General features: G+C 54.8%; 1 protein-coding gene across 4 annotated transcripts; it reads right to left on the bottom strand.

The window, feature by feature from the left end:
• Window positions 1–232: 232 nt before the first annotated feature.
• Pdlim4 (PDZ and LIM domain 4) lies at window positions 233–14,327 on the bottom strand. Of its 4 annotated transcripts, none has more exons than XM_075992616.1 (7): window positions 14,160–14,327; window positions 9,097–9,248; window positions 5,376–5,454; window positions 1,457–1,653; window positions 1,108–1,271; window positions 681–798; window positions 233–535 (listed from the first exon to the last, which is right to left on the bottom strand). In XM_075992616.1, the coding sequence occupies exons 1-7, from the start codon at window positions 14,250–14,252 to the stop codon at window positions 331–333; spliced, it is 1,008 nt and encodes a 335-aa protein (XP_075848731.1). In that variant the 5' UTR covers window positions 14,253–14,327; the 3' UTR covers window positions 233–330. The 4 variants fall into 4 exon arrangements, with proteins under 4 accessions (XP_075848731.1, XP_075848732.1, XP_075848734.1 ...); XM_075992617.1 differs by having other exon boundaries at window positions 1,111–1,271; XM_075992619.1 differs by having other exon boundaries at window positions 1,457–1,638.
• Between the last annotated feature and the right edge of the window lie 3,155 nt (window positions 14,328–17,482).

The raw sequence follows: 17,482 nt of genomic DNA, 5'->3' as shown, positions 1-17,482 counted from the left end.
TCCCTCATCTCTTGGGTCTCAGCTATCTTCTTTCCTAAGCTCACACAGGTCAAACTCCTTGTTACACCGTGGCACCTGACTTCAGTATTAACGAAGCTATCCCTTATGACAGTCTGCCATCCAACCTAGGCTGCAGGAACAACACGAGACCTGTCTGGCCCTGGCACCTGAATTGATCTTCCGGTACACTGGAGCCTTGGCCTGTACTGGAGGTTGGCAGACCAGACACCAGCAAGCAGAGGGACTTTATTAGAGAGGCCAGGAGGACATATATTTACACAGGCCATTGGGGGGACATTAAATGAGGCAGGCGAGGCAAGATTTCCCAGCTCAGACGATTTCCACCTTGGCGTTGGGGTACACGGCCACCACATCATATCCCTCTGGTGGCTTGACTCGTGCCTTGGCATGGTTCTCACAGTACAGCCGTTCATCTAGGAAGAAGTACCCACGCTGCTTGAGATTTAGGCCACAGTCGCTACACATGAAGCACTCAGGATGGTAGAGCTTGTCCCTTGCCTTGACGATGGTCCCCCTGTGGTGGGGAAAAGAGGGACAGATGATGAATGTATTCTAGGTCAAACCTCCATCCGGGGCCTTGGAGAGCGGAGGTGTGGCAGTGGTGGTGCAGGTGGGTAGCAGGGTGGACAGCAGGTGGGCATCAGGGTGGGGGTACTCACACAATCCCGTGGCCACAGCGCGTGCACTCTGGTAGCCCCTGCAAGCCACTCAGCGGAGCACCCAGCTTGCTGGCTGCTGGCTTGAGGTTCCTGGGACCACCAGACCCAGGCCGCTCCCCTGAAATCCAGAGGGCAGGTTGTATGAATGGGGTAGGTGAGATTAAAACCCCCATTTCTGCAGGATGCTACTTCTGGGCCCTGGCCAGAAGCCTAGAGGGGAAGCGCTTGGTTGGTATGAGGTAAGCGGGGAGCCACGTTGTGGTGAAGTGGAAATCAGAGGGTGAAGTCTTGGTGAAGGCACAGATGTGGTGGAGTTGAAGAGGGGCAGATGGCTGGAAGGTGTGCATTGGTTGGGGGCTGGGAGTGGAGGGTGAGCTGGGGCCCTGTGGAGAGAGGGGAGGCAGGTGAGAGGTGTTGGGAGCCTTACCACCTTCACCAGCCTCTAGCATCCCTTGCAAGTAGCGGAAAGATCCAGACTGCTTGGGTTCCGAGGCCGCTGGCTCTGCTGGTTCCCTTAACATCTTGTAGACTTCTGAACCCAGGTCCACCCTGCAGTCCCGGTTCCGAGGGAGAACTCTGGCTGTGTCAGCACTGGGCAGGAGAGAGATGGAAGACTAATGTGATCATTCCAGCCTTGGTTCTGGCGGCCTTATACGTCAGACTATAACTACATGGGGCTCCAAGATCAAGTTTTAGGGGTCAGGATGGGAATGGCTGAGATTTGATGGATTAGGATGGATCTGGGTGTGGCTTCAGAAGCCTGGCCTCTGTCCTACCTGGGAGGTGGAGACACATGCAGAGAGCTCATCTGGGCTGGCAGGGTGACCTCATTGCTGCTGCCATTGTGAGGGACTGGAAGGCGAGATGGCTGACCGTATGGAGATCCCAGGCCTGATCTGTTGTCGTCCAGCCCAAACCCAGAGACTGAGGACCGCCTGCTGGTCACTGGACTGCAGTCCTGGAAGAGTGAGGCCTGAGGCACTAGGAGACCTTTGACCACTGCTGCTGACTCTCCTCCTCCACCCTGCTATGCCAGTCCTCTCTGCCCACTGTTGACCACTCCTTTGATATCTCTAGGCTATGGCGCCAGCATCAGTCCTCTGAGCTCTGGGCACTTCCTGTTGACATGCTCTTTCCTTCACCCCGCTATTCCATGTCTCTATGTTGGTTAGCTACCTCTGCTCTGACATTTCCAGGCTTTTCTACCCAAGCACTCAAGGGGTCCATGGCTGGAAATATAAAAAGAAACTCTTATCCTATAGTTGGAAGGGCCCCATGTGCTTCCGTGAAGGCCCTTCAGAGGGAAGTCTGAGGTAAAAGCATGCCGCCATGAGGTCAGCTCCTCCGGGCCTGCACCCTATCCCTGTTCCCCACTTTTGCAGCTTTCCAGGGGAGCAGCAGACAAGGAGTGGGAACTGGGCCCCACTACTCCAAAAGAAGCCCAGTGCCTATGGTTGAAAGAACTGGGTGAGGGATGGCTTGCGCTGGCTCCTCGGCCTATAAGGACAGGATAGGAGCTCTGAGGTGTGGGTTTGAACAGGGTCTGGGGTCCTGTGTTAGTGTAGAGTCCAAAGTTGTGCTGACCTCAGACCACAGGCACAAGGCACACCAAGAGTCCACAGCAATGTGAACAGGGGCACACCTACTCTCACAAGTGCCTTTAAAGACATATACATGGGTTGGGACAATACACACAGGCCAGCCAATCTCCCTACATGCACCTTTGTTCCTGCCTGCAAGGTCACACTGGATGCCAGTGCTTGTCATCCTGGGGAAGGCCAAGCGGTTAAACCTGGCCTGGCAGGTGAAGCAGCCTCATTTAGGGGATAAAGCTCAAATTTAGACCATCGCTGTGTCTCAGCCCAGGGGAATGAATATTGTGTGTGTGTGTGTGTGTGTGTGTGTGTGTGTGTGTGTCTTTCTCCTCTGCAGTGTCGACAGGGAGCCCGGGTGAGAAGGAAAGAGAAGGCTACCTAATGGGAAAAAGACCAGCTTGGGCTCAGGCAGCTCCCAGAACTAAAGCAGTCAAACTGGCCAGGCTCTGCCTTGATTTCCCCTGATCTTTGCAGAACAGACTCAGCAGGGTAGGGCATACCCTGCCCCTCAAATTTCAACACAGGCCAAACAGGGCCCTACCAATGCTGCTGTGGTGGCGACAGCAGCAGCAGCAGGACCCCTGGTCCCCAGTGAAAGGCCCTGGAAACCTGAGCACTCGCACACATGCCTCTGCAGGGTAGACAGGCAGGCAGGCCCGGCCTATAATGGGGACCAGATGGGTTGTGGTCGGTAGGGATTGGACTGGGGAGGGGGTGGGGCTGAGCGCTGCATGCGACTTCAGTGGAAAGGGGGGAATGGGAGTCAGGAAGCAGAGGTTGGGAGGATGGCAGTCCCTCACTCACCCTCTCACCCCCACCCAGCAGGGTGTGGGAGCTGACCGCAGGGTCATCAGTGAGCTACGGCCCCTCCCATGGCCACCCATGCAGAGGTTTCTCTAGGTCTGAACTCAGTGGTGACCTTGGTGTGTGTTTGAGTGGCAGTTCTGTCACCCCCTGGAGCACTTTATTCCCAAACCGTTATTCCCCTAACCTGGAGAATGGGATGGGCCCAGTATCATGGCTCCTCAGGATGAAGTAAGCACCAAGCGTTTAGCACAGCCCCGTGTCAGGCTGGATGGCTGTCATGGGAATTCCTGCATGCCCTTTCCTCTGTCTCCTCTCTCTGGCTGGCAGTATACCACACACCTTATGCTCTGAGCCTGGTACTGGTGTGCTTGGCGCAGTCTCAGAAGAATGTCAAAGAGAGGGTGACTAGACACAGGACAACAGGACTCTCAACATGAACGGAGGTGAACACTACACCCAGAGGGACAGGTGGCTCTCTTCAAGGCCGAGTCGCAGCACTCTGGGTGTTCAAGACCCCCACCCCTACCCCACACACCAGAAAGCTTTCCTTAGTGCTAAGCTTCTTCCACCCTGGGTGGCCCACAGGCCCTCTGTCTCACATGGGCCTTGAGAAAAGGGGGTCTCCTGTGGCCTTGCAGAGAATGTGGTTCTAAGGCTACAGTTACCCTGCCCCATCCCACTTGGAGGATGCGTGCCAGGGGTGCCCCGTGTTGGCCTAGGGCTAAGTGTGGTTTCCTCCCTCTCTGATGGTTCTAGCCAGCCCCACCCCCACACTCAGAGGGTGGGAACAGTGTGGGGACAATGAGCCTTATGTCTGTGCTTCTGGGGACACAGCCCTGTAGGGGTGGGTAGGGTGTTTTTGTCGCCACCCATGGAGCCCACGACCTTTTAAGTACAAAAGGGGGCAGCAGCTGGGGAGGACTGCTCTGTTGTTTGTGGAAAATCAGTCTCCTTACAGTAAGGGCCACCACTGCAGGCACAGCGGCCTTTGAAGGAAACCGTGAGGAAAAGAATGGGGACAGGAGAAGTTGTACTGCAGCCCTGGCCGTCTGACCCTGTAGGGAAGCCACTCTGCAGCCCCAGCCTCCCAAGCCTAAAGGGGAGCCATTCTGCACCCCCTCTTCCAACCCCAAAGGGGAGCAGCCCCTAGTCTCTGGGGCTCACTCGCCTTGGTCCCCGGTGAGCCCCTCCACTGTCCTTTCAGCACTGGAGCCCTGAGAGGGGGCAAGCTTCTCGTAGGGACTGCCCACCTTCTGGTCCTCCTTGCCTGGCTGTTTTTGGCCAAATCTGTTCTCTCCTCCCTGCCCGCATGACCTCAGAATGCTTCAAAGATATAGATGAGACGTCTTCCAGGACAAGCTGAAGTCCAGGACAAAGGACCTGAGAGCCTCTTGGTAGCTATGCTTTGCCCCTCCCTACCCGCTCTCTGCTCTGGCCTTTCGCCCCTGGGCTTGCAAAGGCTCTCCCGCCTGCCCATGCACATTTCTGCTTCCCACACCCTTCTGTCTGGGTCCTAAGGTCTGGGCTTGGATACCCTTCCTTTCTCTGGGGAGCTCTCTCCTCTGACTTCTTGTTGAAACCTCTTCTCACTGCCTGGACTTTCCCTCCGAATGAAGAAAGCAGACAAAAGCACGCCCTGCATGTTGAGTGTTCTGGATCAAGCTACATCACAGATTAGCCCAGGGTCCACTTTGTCCAGTTATGGAGCAAGCTCTAAGGATCTGAACCTGCTGCACTTGGCTACCCCTCCTGAGATCCTACAGCATCTGGGTTCCCCCACTCTCTTAAGGACAGGACAACACCTGCAACGTCTATGCGACACAAAACAAGAACTCCCCAGCCTCAGACAGAGTACTTAAGGCTAGCACAAGACAGGCGTGGCCATAGCCTAAGTTCACCCATGGTTCTAGGCTGCCACCTCCCTACTCCCATCTCTCTCCAAGTCTGTTGACTTCTTTTGATCTGGCATCTCTGGGTATGGGAGTAAACCTTAGCTCACTGTGTGGAAACCCTGAGCCAAGACCGAGCCCAGCCCCAGTCCATCACAGGCACCTTTGCCAAGAATGCAGGATTGCTTGGAGTCGGGACAAGCCCATTGCAGGTGCTTACCACCTCGAGAGCATGGGATATAGGCAGGCAAGGCCCAGAAGAGCCTTCTCTTTCACTGTATGTCCTGGCCATCTGAACTCAAAGTAAGAATTTCACTGGTATAGGTGGAATCTGGGCCATGGCTGCTCCTCTGCCCTGGTCTACTCCGAGTCAGCAGGGCCAGGCCAGCCACATCTGTACATACCTGGGACTCAGGGTCAATGTGAATCCTATGTGCTTGAGCCTTGTCGTCATGTGCACTGGGCCAGTTCCTGTTCTCAGGCCTGCAAAAGGAATTGCGGGGGTGAGATGTCTCTGCCTATCAGCGCCCCCTCCATGCCTGGGAACCAGGGACAGGAGGGGTTAGGTTTAGGGCTCACAGCAGGGAGAAAGGCTATGTCTCAGCATTTCCCCATTTAGCACAGTAGTATCTACGGAAGCCACAAGCTCAGGTCAGCCCTCCTGAGGCAAGGCTACGTGTTCCCTCCCTGATCTCATTCCTGAAGAGCTTGCAGCTCAGCCACTCTTTTCCCTCACTGTAGAAACTCCACTCCGGGAGGCTCAGATCACAGCAAGGCAAGCCAGGCCTCACACATGGATTAGCCGGGAGCCAGTCCCGTTCATCCTCTGACCTCCACAGCCTCTGGCCGGGGCCTGGGTGGCTCTCAGGGAGGTGAAATGGAGGCTGTGGGGGAGCACGTCCCCTCCTGCTGCCTCCACCCTCTCAGGCAGAGTCATCACTGATGTCTGCCCAGCCCAGATGGGAAACAGGCCATTAGGAAATTCCTGCTTCACCATAGAAACCAAAAGCCAAACACCACTCAGGAGGGAGAAAAACATCATAAACCTGCCATAAGCAGGACAGGCGGGCCTAAGGGCTCTGGGCCCAGCCCTGCCACTCAGTAGCTCTAGGAGAGGCAAGCCAGGAGGGCGTGTGGACCCTGGGTTGGCAGGCGACGTATAGCAAGTCTGGTTAGGCTGTGGAAATAATGTCTCTCAACCAAGAGGCCTCCTGGGACTTCTCAGAGCTCAGCCCTGCCTCCTTCCCCCTTGCTGGTTCAGGGATTTATTTATGTATTTATGTATGTATTTATTTATTTATTTATTTTTGAGACAAGGTGTCCTGGTACTCACTATATAGACCAGGTTAGTCTTGAGCTTACAGAAATCCACCTGCCTCTGTCTCCCCAGTGCTGGGATTAAAAGTGTGCGCCATCACACCCAGCTCAGTGGCTCAGGGATTTAATACGGTATCCACACTGACTCTGTGATCCGTCACCTCTGTTCACTCTGTTCACCGTCTTCTGGAGGCCAATGGTTTCCTCGCAGCCTTTGCCACTAGCCTCTCAGCTAGGTTCCCCAGTGACACCTCTGAAATAGCTCTAACCACATCTTCCTACTCCGAATTCCAGTATGACAAACCAAGGATGCCTAGTTTGGCTATTTAGCCTTATATTTTTCTAAACATCTGCCCATAATGGCATAAGCCTGGGCTCTAAGGGTCAGAGAGCACCAAGTACCCAGTGCCATGAGAATAGCCCAAGATGTCAGATAAGACTGGAGGGCTTAGGCATATATTGAGTTCCACTTCGGGCTACGCAGGTGGCTCCAGCTGTCCATCTTTAAACGAAACAAGAAGTAAAAGCTGGGCTATGCAAAGGTGCTAATGATGGCAACAGAGACTACCTGTGGCAGGCAGGGCGTGGTTGAGAGGAGGAAGGTTCTGATCCATGGAACAGGCCTGAGAGATGTGGTCTGACTCGGGTTATTAGATGTCTGCCTTTGGCTCCAGTAAAGTAAGTCTAGAGGGAAACAAGGCCTTTCCTGTACATCTCAGTCTGCAGGGGAAGCTAGCAGGGTGCCAGAGGCAGGGAAGCTGCTCTAAGCAGAATGCCAAGTCCCTCATCTAGCCAGGCTGACCCTCTGCAGAATCTATGAAGGAGGAGGAAGACGTGCCTTGTGCCCTGGCATAGCCCCAAGGAGTGAGCTGGACAGGGAGCAGAGACAAAGGCCTTGTAGGTAGGCCCAATAGAAAGAGGGTTGGGCTGAGGGTCTAGTCTAGGTAGTCATGTTGTCAAATACCCCAAGTGTAGTGTGTGCAGACTGGAGGTGGTGGAGGGAGGGAAAGCCGTGAGTTTTTATTCTGACTGAGCGAGGTTAGAAAACCTCACAACTCAGCGTCAAGACGACAAGGCGGCGCCTGACAGAAGTCTGGGGTCAGGGATGGGGTGGGGTAAAGCACGTGTTGGAGGCATGGCCCTGTCATGGGCCATGTGCTCTCATCTGCTCCATGACCACATGGCATTCTGAGACTGTAATTCCCAAAATGCAACAGGGAAGTGGCCTCCTGGCTCCATCCATGCCTAGATTGGAACAAATGACCAGGAAAGGAAGGAAGGAAGGGGGATCTCCACCCCGCTCCCATCCCTGACATCACTCTCTCTGGGAATCTCCTGACTCAGGACCCTTCTGAGCCTCCCCTTAGCTCCGCCATCTCTATGGCTGCCCTCATTCAGCTAGAGAACAAAGCCAGAGGTGAGTCAGGGCCCAGGAACCCTGCCAAACTGGGAGGCCTCAGAGGCTACTTGTGGGCAAAGCCTCCCCTAACCAGCCATGCCTCAGTCTGGCAGAGAGTGAGAAACAGGGTGTATGGGAAAGGAAACACAGGCTCACGGAGCTCATGTGGGTACCTAAGATGGAAGGGTCTAGATGAGACTGGGGAGCCCTCTGGGTGCCAAATGGAGCAGAGTCTTGCAGCTGAGCTGCTCAGAGCTAAGGGAATGTCCGAGATTCCTGACCCCCCCAGGGACCTGGTCACAGGCCAGGCACAAGCAGGGGCTACCTCATAACCCTCTGCATCATGTTTAAAGGCTTGGAGCCAATGGATCAATCAGGCATGGGTTAACTGTGTTGTGGTTTTGGGATGGTTTCGCCCACACTGATCCGCAGGGGGTCGTGGAAAGTCCCTGTTAGCAGTGAATGTGGCAAACTGAGTTGTGGCTCTGGACCCAGGCGGGGAAGGCAGATGGAGAGATCCCACAACTGCTCATGGGAACTGATTAAAGAGCCAGTGCCTGAGCAAGGCAAGAGGCTTGAACCTTTGAACCAGCACCATCTTTGGGGCACAGCTACCTGCCCCCACCCCCATCTCTTTAGGATGGGCTGCACAGTATTATGTGGTCCATGGAAGGAAAGCTTGTTCCAAATCCAGATTTAATCAGAACAGAGTCATAGGCCCTGGTAAAGACAGCTGCTGAGGCAGAACAGCTGTGGGACTGGTCAGAAGGTTGGCAGCCACTAGAGGAGGAGGAGGAGGAGGAGGAGGAGGAGGAGGAGAAGGAGGAGGAGGAGGAGGAGGAGGAGGAGGAGGAGGAGGAGGAGGAGGAGGAGGAGGAGGAGGAGAGAGCAAGTGCACACTTTTTCTCTATGGCCTAGTTATGTGACTTTTTTTAAAAAGTGTCCTCTACTTTGCTAGCTTCATCTGTAAAGTGGGCCTACACTAGGTTTTGCATTTTTAAGTTAGTCTGCAGATGAGCTGGTCCCCAAACTGGCCCCTGGAGGAGGGAAAAGGACTGACGTGGATTTTTCATTTGTTTGTTTTGATTTTTGCATTGAGATAAGATCTGACTACTTGGCTCAGGTTAACCTTAAACTCTTGCTGCTCCCATCTCAGCCTTCTAAGAACTGGGATTGTAGGTGTGTGCCACCCAGCTCAAGATCTATCTCTTCTATCGCAAAGGCAACAAAGCTCTCTGGGCTAACCAGTGCTATTCAGTCTCCATGACAGCACTAGCCTCTAGGGCTGGGACTGGACGGTGTGAGTTGAGGCAGAAAGGTTGTGCTGGCTCAGTTCATCAGGTTGGCCAGCACCCCCAGCCCCCCGCCCATGGCCTATCACCCTTCCAGCCCAGCCTGCCCATTTGTACCTTATCACAGAGAGGGTAAGGTGATCATGGCAGCCTTTAATGCGGTTCTGGGCCTCCAGGTGTGTCATGAGCTCTGTGCTCTCGCCGTTGATGGCTTGGATCAGGTCACCTGGGCACAGGGCAGCCAGGGCTGCTTTGCTTCCAGCATGAACCTGTGGTTAGAGACATCACATGGTTGGCACAGTTATCATGTGGCCTTCTGCACTAGATTTCCTTCAACCTCAGCACCTGGCCAGTGTGGCCTTGTGCCAGTGTGACCTGTGGGTGGACAAGCTAAGAGGGTGGCGGAGGTCCCCTTGTGGCCTCTGATTTCAAAACCCGTCTCCAGCCCCTGCAAACCTGGTTAGATGTAAGGATATATGAAGGAAGGGCTTCTAGCCTGGAACAAGGGCAATGCTATAGTCTGTGTAGGTACACTAAGACATGCAAGGTACACTCAGACACACAAGGACATAAATGCCCAGACACACACAGAGCATGGACATGTCATACGTATTAGGTATTTTACACTGACAATGCACTATTCAAGCTGCCCTTGACCCTGCTTAGTTGATCCCACCTCTCATGCCCACCTGCATTCACCTGCTCCATCACGCTGTGGTTATCCCATCTAAACACCTGTAGGGTACTTAAAAGCACCAGCCAGCTCTCACATCTTCCCCAAATGCTGTTCCTTCCAGCTGGTACACTCTGCTGACTCTTTAACCCTGCTTACTAACTAGCCCACTCCTCCTTTAGGCCTCAGCGCAGAGTCCAGTTCCTCCGCCAGTAACCCCTTGTGCCCCTATTACCTGCACCCCTGCATTGCCAACACACCTTTACAATTAGAAGTGGGGTGAGTACATCACCTCCTTAGGCTAGTTCAAAGCCATCCAATTCCAGCTGACAGCCTGTACTCTGGGGTCATAACTCCAACTCTGTGTCCCCTGCAGGACCCCTAGAGGCCTCTATTGACCCAACAGACTCAAGCACTTTTGGTCATATGATGAGGGTGTGGAAAGACACAGAGATGTCTAAATAAGAACCCCAGGGGACTGAGGTGGCACCCTGGAGACAGACGGGAAACAGACAAGGAGTCTTCATTCTTGCCTGGTATGAACAGCCCACACCTCTCTGTGGCCTGAGAGTTGCCAATGACCTTATTGCTATCAGTTGGACTGGGGGTGGGAGCTCCTGGCAACCCTGGCAGGCTCAGCTCAGCCAGTTTCTAAGAGAGTGGACAAAGCCAGGCGCTGGCAGTTCCTTGGCTAGAAGCATGGTGTGGGCACTGCCCAAGCTGCCTTGCCCTGAAATAGGTTGCCTCAAGAAATATGCTTTATCCTCCCACCCCCGTGTGTATACATGTGGTGTGTGCGTGTGTGTGCATGTGCGCGTGTGTGTGTGAGTATGTGTGTGTGTGTGTATGTGTGTGTGTGCTCGCCTGTGTGTACCTGGGTAGAAGCCATAATCAGTGTCTTCCTCTATGGCTCTCTGCCTTTTTTATTGTTTTGAAACAGGGACTCTTACCAAACCTGGAGTTCACCATTTTTCACTAGACTCCCTGGCCAGTGACCTTCTGGGATCTGCCTGTCACCACCTACCCCTGTGCAAAGGTTGTAGGCATGCTTTACCATATCCAGCTTTTGCAGGCGTCCTGGGGATCCAAACTCAGAATCTTATGCAAGCCCTTCACCTACTGAGCCATCTCCCCAGCCCTGCACCTGGCTTTATTATGAGAGGGCTGGAGATTAAACCTAGGTCCGTGTGTTTACACAGTAAGCACTTTCCCAACTGAATTATCTTCCCATCTTGCTCAAGGAAACCTCTCTTTTAGAGTGTGATGCCCTAGCCAACCAGTCCACCATAAATATTCACTCGTTGGGCTTGGGCACCAGGCACTTGCACGAACCTGTCCTCCTGGGGCAGGTGCCCACTTGGCACCATCCGGCCCCATTCCCTTGTCAAGGTTCTGTCGGAGCTCCCTGTGTGTACCTGTGCAGTACCTATCTGTGCCAGAACGTTTCCGTATCTGGCACAGGGTAACCTCTCAGTCACCAGGTGAGGCCAAAGGTGTTCTCATGCCTACAGACGAACAAGGAGGGGGCTAGAGCAAGGGCACTGTGGCCCAGTCCCCCACTGGACAGGAGTCTTCTTCCTCAGGGCTAGCGGGCTACAAGATGACTCAGCCAGCACAAGGGGTGCTTTCAGGTCCCTGTAGGTGGCGGAAGTTCCTGGAAGCAGAGGTGGCTGGGATGTGGCCAGCGCCATTGAGCTTAGGGAGTTATGGTCAAAGAGGGCTCGAAGCCAGGAAACCGTGACTCCCAGCTGCCCTCTGCACGCATTGTCTCCTGAATTCTCACGGCAAGCCCATTTCCTAGACTAAGCCACCGAGGTCCAAAGAAGACAAAGAAATATTTAACCAATAAACAGCTGAGTCGGAATTCTAACCTAGGCTAACTGGGTCCAAATCAAGGCTTACCCTGTAAGCCACTGTGATTCTGTGCGAAAAGGAAGAGTGTGGAGATAGCACACCAGGTGGAAACCCAGCGGTATAATGGCTCATCCATGAGAGAAGGAGGGGGCTTATGCGACTTGGAGCATCACTAGTGAAGGAAAAGTGGAAGCAACCAAGTAAGAGAAGCTGCAGGGGCCAGCTACTGCAGGGTCTATAGGCCCTGGGGTGAGACACTGACGTCTCTCATGGGGTTGGGAACCCTGGAACATTCCAAACAAGGAAATCACTGGAAGTGGTGGGGTTTGGCCAGTCGTCGAGCTGTGCAGAAAAGATAACCAGACAGACAGAAGAAAGATGGGGGTAGTGAGGTCACATGGAGATCTGGGGCATGAGTCAGCCCCCTCACCTGCTGCATTCCAGGCCCTGCTGTGCCCACTGCAGACGCCTGTGGTGGGTGGGAGCCACAGAGGGTCGCATCGTCTCACCAGACAGTCACTGCAAACTCCAAGCAGGCCTGGATCCGGGCTCATACTCCCCTTCCCTGTGTATCTTAACTTTTCTGTGCCTCGGTATCCCAATCTACAATGTGAGGCCAGGAGTCTAACGATTGCAATGGGGACTTCCTTCATGGCATATAACATCTCTGTAAGAGGCTAGGCATACAGCAAGGCTCATTTCAAGTCTGGTTGCTGGGAAGGTGCTGGTACCAACACTTGAGAGGGTGGAGCCTGGCATCCTGCTATGCTTGGAAGAGGCCATGGTCATCACAGTTTACCTATCAGTGACCTTGGGGACCCCAGAGGCTACCAGGGCAAAGACTGTAAGCTCCCAACCCAGCTAAACAATCATCCCCTTCTCTGTCTGCATGCGGCTGTCCCTTTCTACTGGACTCTGGGGAAAGGAGGCTCTGGAAACATAGGAGAGGTTCTGGAAAGACACAGGAAGGGATCTAGAAGCCCTTTAGCGAGGACACGCCCACACATCATCAGTCCCTGTAGTGTTGCCCCTGAGGTACCTGCTAGGCAAGTTGTGGCCTGTGCCTCCCCAGCTCTGTAAAGCTCCCAAATCCCACCCTAACCCAGGCTCAGTCATCCTGGCTCCTTGTCGGGGTACTACTGCCACATGACTCTGGGGGATGAAGAGGATGCCTCTCTCCCAAGTCATCTGTCCACCAGGGGCCTCTACCTCCTCCCTCCAAGCCCCCACCAGTGCCAAACAGGCCGGGGCAGCCTCTGATGACGTGTGGAGGCCTTTCCCCTGTTGGACAGGCAGCCGCGTGGGCAACAGATGTCTTAGCTCTCAGCCGCCTGCAGCACTCAGCCGTGGCCACTGAGCCTGTCAGCGGCCTCACACCCAGGGTGCCTGGCCCGCTGGCTGTCCTAACACCCTCGCCAGTCCTCCTCTGTAGATACACAGCGTGATCCACCAAGCAGACATAGATGCTCTCCCCCCTTCCCCAGTCCCCCCCCACACACAGAGAGAGACAGAGAGAGGTGATCTCTAGGGGGAACAAGGAGATGAAAGTCTCCCGGATGTGCTGAAGGCAGACCTCACTTGGCCTAAGGGACCTGGTGGAGAAGACAGATGTGGGAGGCCTCCCAGGACAGCTGGTCCTGCCTGTCACCCAGGCTCCCATGTAGAGGATTCCATGATTCCACACCCACCGGGTGGGTGCCTATCCCTTTCCAAGAACTGTGAAGAGGTCTCTAAATCTTGGCCCAGCCTTTAGGGCCAGTGGAAGCAGCAGACTGGATCTCAGTCCCCTGACACAAGTCCCCAAAACTCAAGGAGCCCCTGTGGGGAGAAGGGATGTCCCCATCTGTCTCCTCCCTCGGGCCTGGGAGCCACCAAGAGCAGAGCCTGGGCTCTCTTCTCTTTTGGCTTCAAGGCTGGGGAATCCCTGCCTCAGGCCTTGAGCTCCTCCCCTCCATCATCAGACTAACTATCTCTCCAGGGCTGTGCCCCTTCCTCTTCCTCCTCCGCCCCAGGTCTAGGAGCAGAGTATGATCCCGGGACTCTTGAGGACCTTGACTGGGGTGTACTGGTCCCTGGCTTTGTGGTGGCTTGTAAAGGAGGTGGAATGACACCTCATAGTCTCCCCTTTGCCTAGAAGCCAACAGTACCTCTTGGTCGCTTCCCCTAGAGTGACTGAGAGGAGAGGAGAAACTGAAGTTCCGAGTGGGGAAGTGGATGGACTTCTCAGGACAGCAGACCCTTTAGGGCTACCCAGACCTTTGATAGGGGAAGTAGACTTTCAGTTACTTTGCCCCAAAACTTTAGGCAGGGTTGGGTCTGAGGAGTTTCTGGGCCTCTGTAGAGCTGCCCAGACTCCTGGACCAAGTCTGAGGGTTCTTTCCTGGCCCCACAGTGACTTATCCTAAAGAAAGTCATTGGGAAGCGAGTGTGTGAACCCTTTGGGGAGTCTTACCACCAAATGGGGCAGACTGTGCGGGAAGGGGGGTGGGGCTGCGCTACTCTGCTGGAACTCCCTTCCACGGCAGGCAGGTCACCCAGACCAACACTCTGCTTTCAAGCTTCAGGCACGTCGAGGATCCGGGTCCTCGGTCTACCACAAAAGCAGGGGCTCAGCCCCAGGACCACCCTCCTGCCCCGCGGGGGTCGTACTCACCCGCGAGATGGTGAGCGGCGCACTGAAGTCCCGGCCGCCCACCAGGCGGAAGCCCCAGGGTGAAGGGCCGCGCAGGGTCACTGAGTGGGGCATCGCGGGTCGGAGCTACAGCCAGAGCTGGAGTCGGACACGGAGGAGTCGCCGCCGCCACTGCCGCTGCCTGGCCGCCGCGCCCCGCCCCCGGCCTACCCGCCCCCGAACTCCCCCTCCGTCCTGTCCGCGCCCTGCGCTCACCGATTGGCCCCGCGGGCTCCCGACCCCTCCCACTTTGGGGGCCCCGAGGACCGCCCCTCACTTTCTCAGGCTGCACCCCTCACCCCCAACCCGCCTATTGAAGTCCCCCAGAATAGGGTCCGCTCCGATGTCTAGGTCCTGCCTGGCTGCGGAGCCGGGCAGGCTGTGGAAGCTCAGACACCAGGCACTGGCCCTTTGAAGTCGCTTTTACGGGCCGGTGCTCTAGCCTGGGGAGGGATGCAGGGCTGCTGTGGCTCTGATGGGGGATGGGGCCGCGCCTTGTTTCCAAACCACTTCCAGGTTCTGGCGGGCCGACCTGCCTCCCCACCTCTCAGCATGTGGAGCTCTGTGAACACCGCTGTTAGAGCCTTGGGCCTGCGTAACCCTGGACTAGGGATACAGACCCAGGCCAGCAGCAGGCAGTGGGTCTTTTAGGGGGATGGGGTGGGAATGGGTGGAATAGAAACAGAAAGTTGCTCTAACTAGTTTGCAGAGGCTAGGCTGATTTCCTAGAGGAACTGGCCTCTTTCTGGCGTCTAGAAGCAAGGTGCATGGTTGCTCCAGGTATCCCCTGCTTCTTGGGCCTTCTCTTGCTGCCATCTCCCTTAGAGCCATCTTGTATGCGAGGAGTGTTGTGCCTCTTGGCACTCTGGAGAGGAGACCGACTGGAGTGGTGACTGTCTCTGAGTGGAGGAGTGGAAGTGTCTGGAGTCCCCTCCCCAGGGCCCTTCTCTCCTTGCCGGGATGTCCTTTAACAGCTTCTGGAGGTGCCATGGTTTGTCCAGACCACTCTCTGGGTACCTCAGTCTTACCACATCAGACATCAACCGCTTCTCTAGACCCAGAGGAGGCCCTAGATTAGTCAATATTCTCGGCAACCCATGGGGTGCCTTCTTAGTTGAAGGTATGGGTTAGGATGCTCACAGGGTGTGAGATAAGAGGGACTACTAGATCTTTAACATCTGGCATCAAAAAGTACGGATGGCTTGACAGGTACAGAGTAAGGGACGTCCCATCTGGGGATGTCTTCCTGGTAGGGAGGGTGCTGCCCTCCTCAGTTGGGAGAGTGGCATGCATAGTGTATGTGACAATGATGCAAGTTTGGGGGGATTGAGGAGAACACACAACATGGGAGGACACAATTAGATTCCACTAGATGCAGTGGAATGGGTTCAGCCACCATTTACCACTGGTTGTTCTGAGGGTTGAGCGTACACCCTGGGCCTTGGTCAGAGACCCCTCATGGGGATACTTAAGAGCACAGCAAATGTGATGGTGATGGACCTTGCTGGGGGTTGGGGGGAAAGAGCAGGCAGGTCTTCCGGAATCCGAGAATGCACCTCATAATGCGTTCTGGAAATTTTCTCAGACATTCTTACTTTTTTCTGTCAATCCACACATCTCCAAGACCTGCCATCTTCCTATACGGAAACCTCCTCATTACTTTTGGTGGGGAGTGAGGAGGTCAGTTCAGTCTTCTTGAACGTGATCTTGCTGGCATTACAATCTTTCTTCAGAAGCTTCTCTCACAGGACTGGAGATGAGGGGGAAGGGAGAAGAAAGATGGTTCTAGAATCTGTTGTATAGAGTTTCTCATGCCATTGTGAAGGGTCTGGGCAGCTTAGAAGGATGCAGAATATCCAAGCCCACAGCTGCTATCATCTGCATGGGCTCTTGGTAACGCCCCTGACCTGAGAACATCAGAGGCCTGTCTCTGCCATAGGAGACAAACCTGGGTAGGCTGTGTTCCTGGAGTCTGGGGGGCGGGGGGGGGGGAGTGCTTAGTCCTTAGCATGGACATATTGTGTGGCTACTCCTGAGGTAACTTGAAGTCGTAACAGCAAGTCAACTAAACGTCAGGTCCTACGGCTTCTCCTTCTAAGACTCCCTCCGTGAAGGCATCGGAGTTCCCTTCCTGCCTTGATGTCCTTGGCCCTGGAAGGTTGCTCTGTTGCTGACCCCCCATGGTTGTGGTGGAACAGGTCACAAGGTAGAAAACTAGAGGCTTTCTTAAGGTGAGGCTAGGTGGTGGCTGGTCACGACTCACCTCACCTAGGGGCCTTCATGGCTCCTCGGGCATATGAACTGCCGAGGGAAACCAGACAGCTCATTTCACGCCTTCCTCATTCAACCAGAAAAAAATGTATTGAGTGGCCTCCATGTGCCAAGGCCTGAGACTGCCAAGGGCTGGGGATGAGGTACCCAGTGAGGACAAGAACTGTGTCCAGCTCATTTTTCTCTGGTACCCAATAGAAAGCCTGACTATTACAAACGCCATATCTGTTATAGGAATCATTATCTTGGTTTAGAGCTTGGCCATGGTTCAGGAAGAGACCAGGAGGGTCTGAGGGGGCTTAAGAGAATGAAGACTTCTTCTCCTGCTGCCTTAGAGACCACACTTAGTGGTCTTGTCTTTCAAGGGAGCCCCAGGCGGCTCAGGGCATGATGCCCAGGCCCTCTACGTGTAGCCAGGACTGTCCAAGGCCAGAGGAAACCACACTGTTCTTTCCTTGATGGGTTGGCAGAGCTGGCAGGCTCCAGCCGGAACAAACGCCCTTGGGAGATGCTCTTGGGCCTGAGCCTAGGGCGAAGGGGAGGGCGGGACAGGAACAACTTCAGGCCTAGGGAATGCTCAGCTCAGTGTCCAGGGGCATGCACAGCCATGAGTGGGGTGGAGTAAAGTTGGTGGGTCAGCTCACACTTGAAGTACCTTCTTGTGAGGCCACAGTGTGGGTCAGACGACTAAGACCCTTGACCTGCTGTGGCCCAGTGGTCGCTGATCTGTGGGTGGAGCCTACTCTGTTCAGGTTCAACTCCTCGGAGCCAGTGTGTCCCTCCTTCAAGCCCCAGCCACTAGCCTAGCTGGAGTTCTGCATCCGTGGACGAATGTCTTCTCCTTTTGTTGTGCCCAATCCACAGATCTGACCGTGGCCTGATCCAAGAGAGCCACCAGAGGAGAGAACTGAAAAATTCCTATTTCTGTGTCCTGTCTGGCCCAGCTCCAGGCCACATTACCTCTAGTCACCCAAGGACGTGTTCTCTCAGTAGCCTGTGATTGAGGTCTGGGGCTAGAGAGTCTGTATGCACAT

This window comes from Microtus pennsylvanicus, chromosome 11, assembly GCF_037038515.1.
Source record: "Microtus pennsylvanicus isolate mMicPen1 chromosome 11, mMicPen1.hap1, whole genome shotgun sequence".
Classification (NCBI taxonomy): Eukaryota; Metazoa; Chordata; class Mammalia; order Rodentia; family Cricetidae; genus Microtus; species Microtus pennsylvanicus.
Note: the sequence above shows the minus strand (reverse complement) of the source record. Positions and strands in the feature narration are given on the sequence as shown.

Excerpts from the sequence above, each read along its gene's own strand:
- Pdlim4 (XM_075992616.1), bottom strand. The coding sequence starts at position 14,252 with ATGCCCCACTCAGTGACCCTGCGCGGCCCTTCACCCTGGGGCTTCCGC. Across the intron at positions 9,249-14,159 it reads CGCCGCTCACCATCTCGCGG|GTTCATGCTGGAAGCAAAGC; the intron begins GTGAGTACGACC and ends CTCTAACCACAG. Across the intron at positions 536-680 it reads CGCTGTGGCCACGGGATTGT|GGGGACCATCGTCAAGGCAA; the intron begins GTGAGTACCCCC and ends TCCCCACCACAG.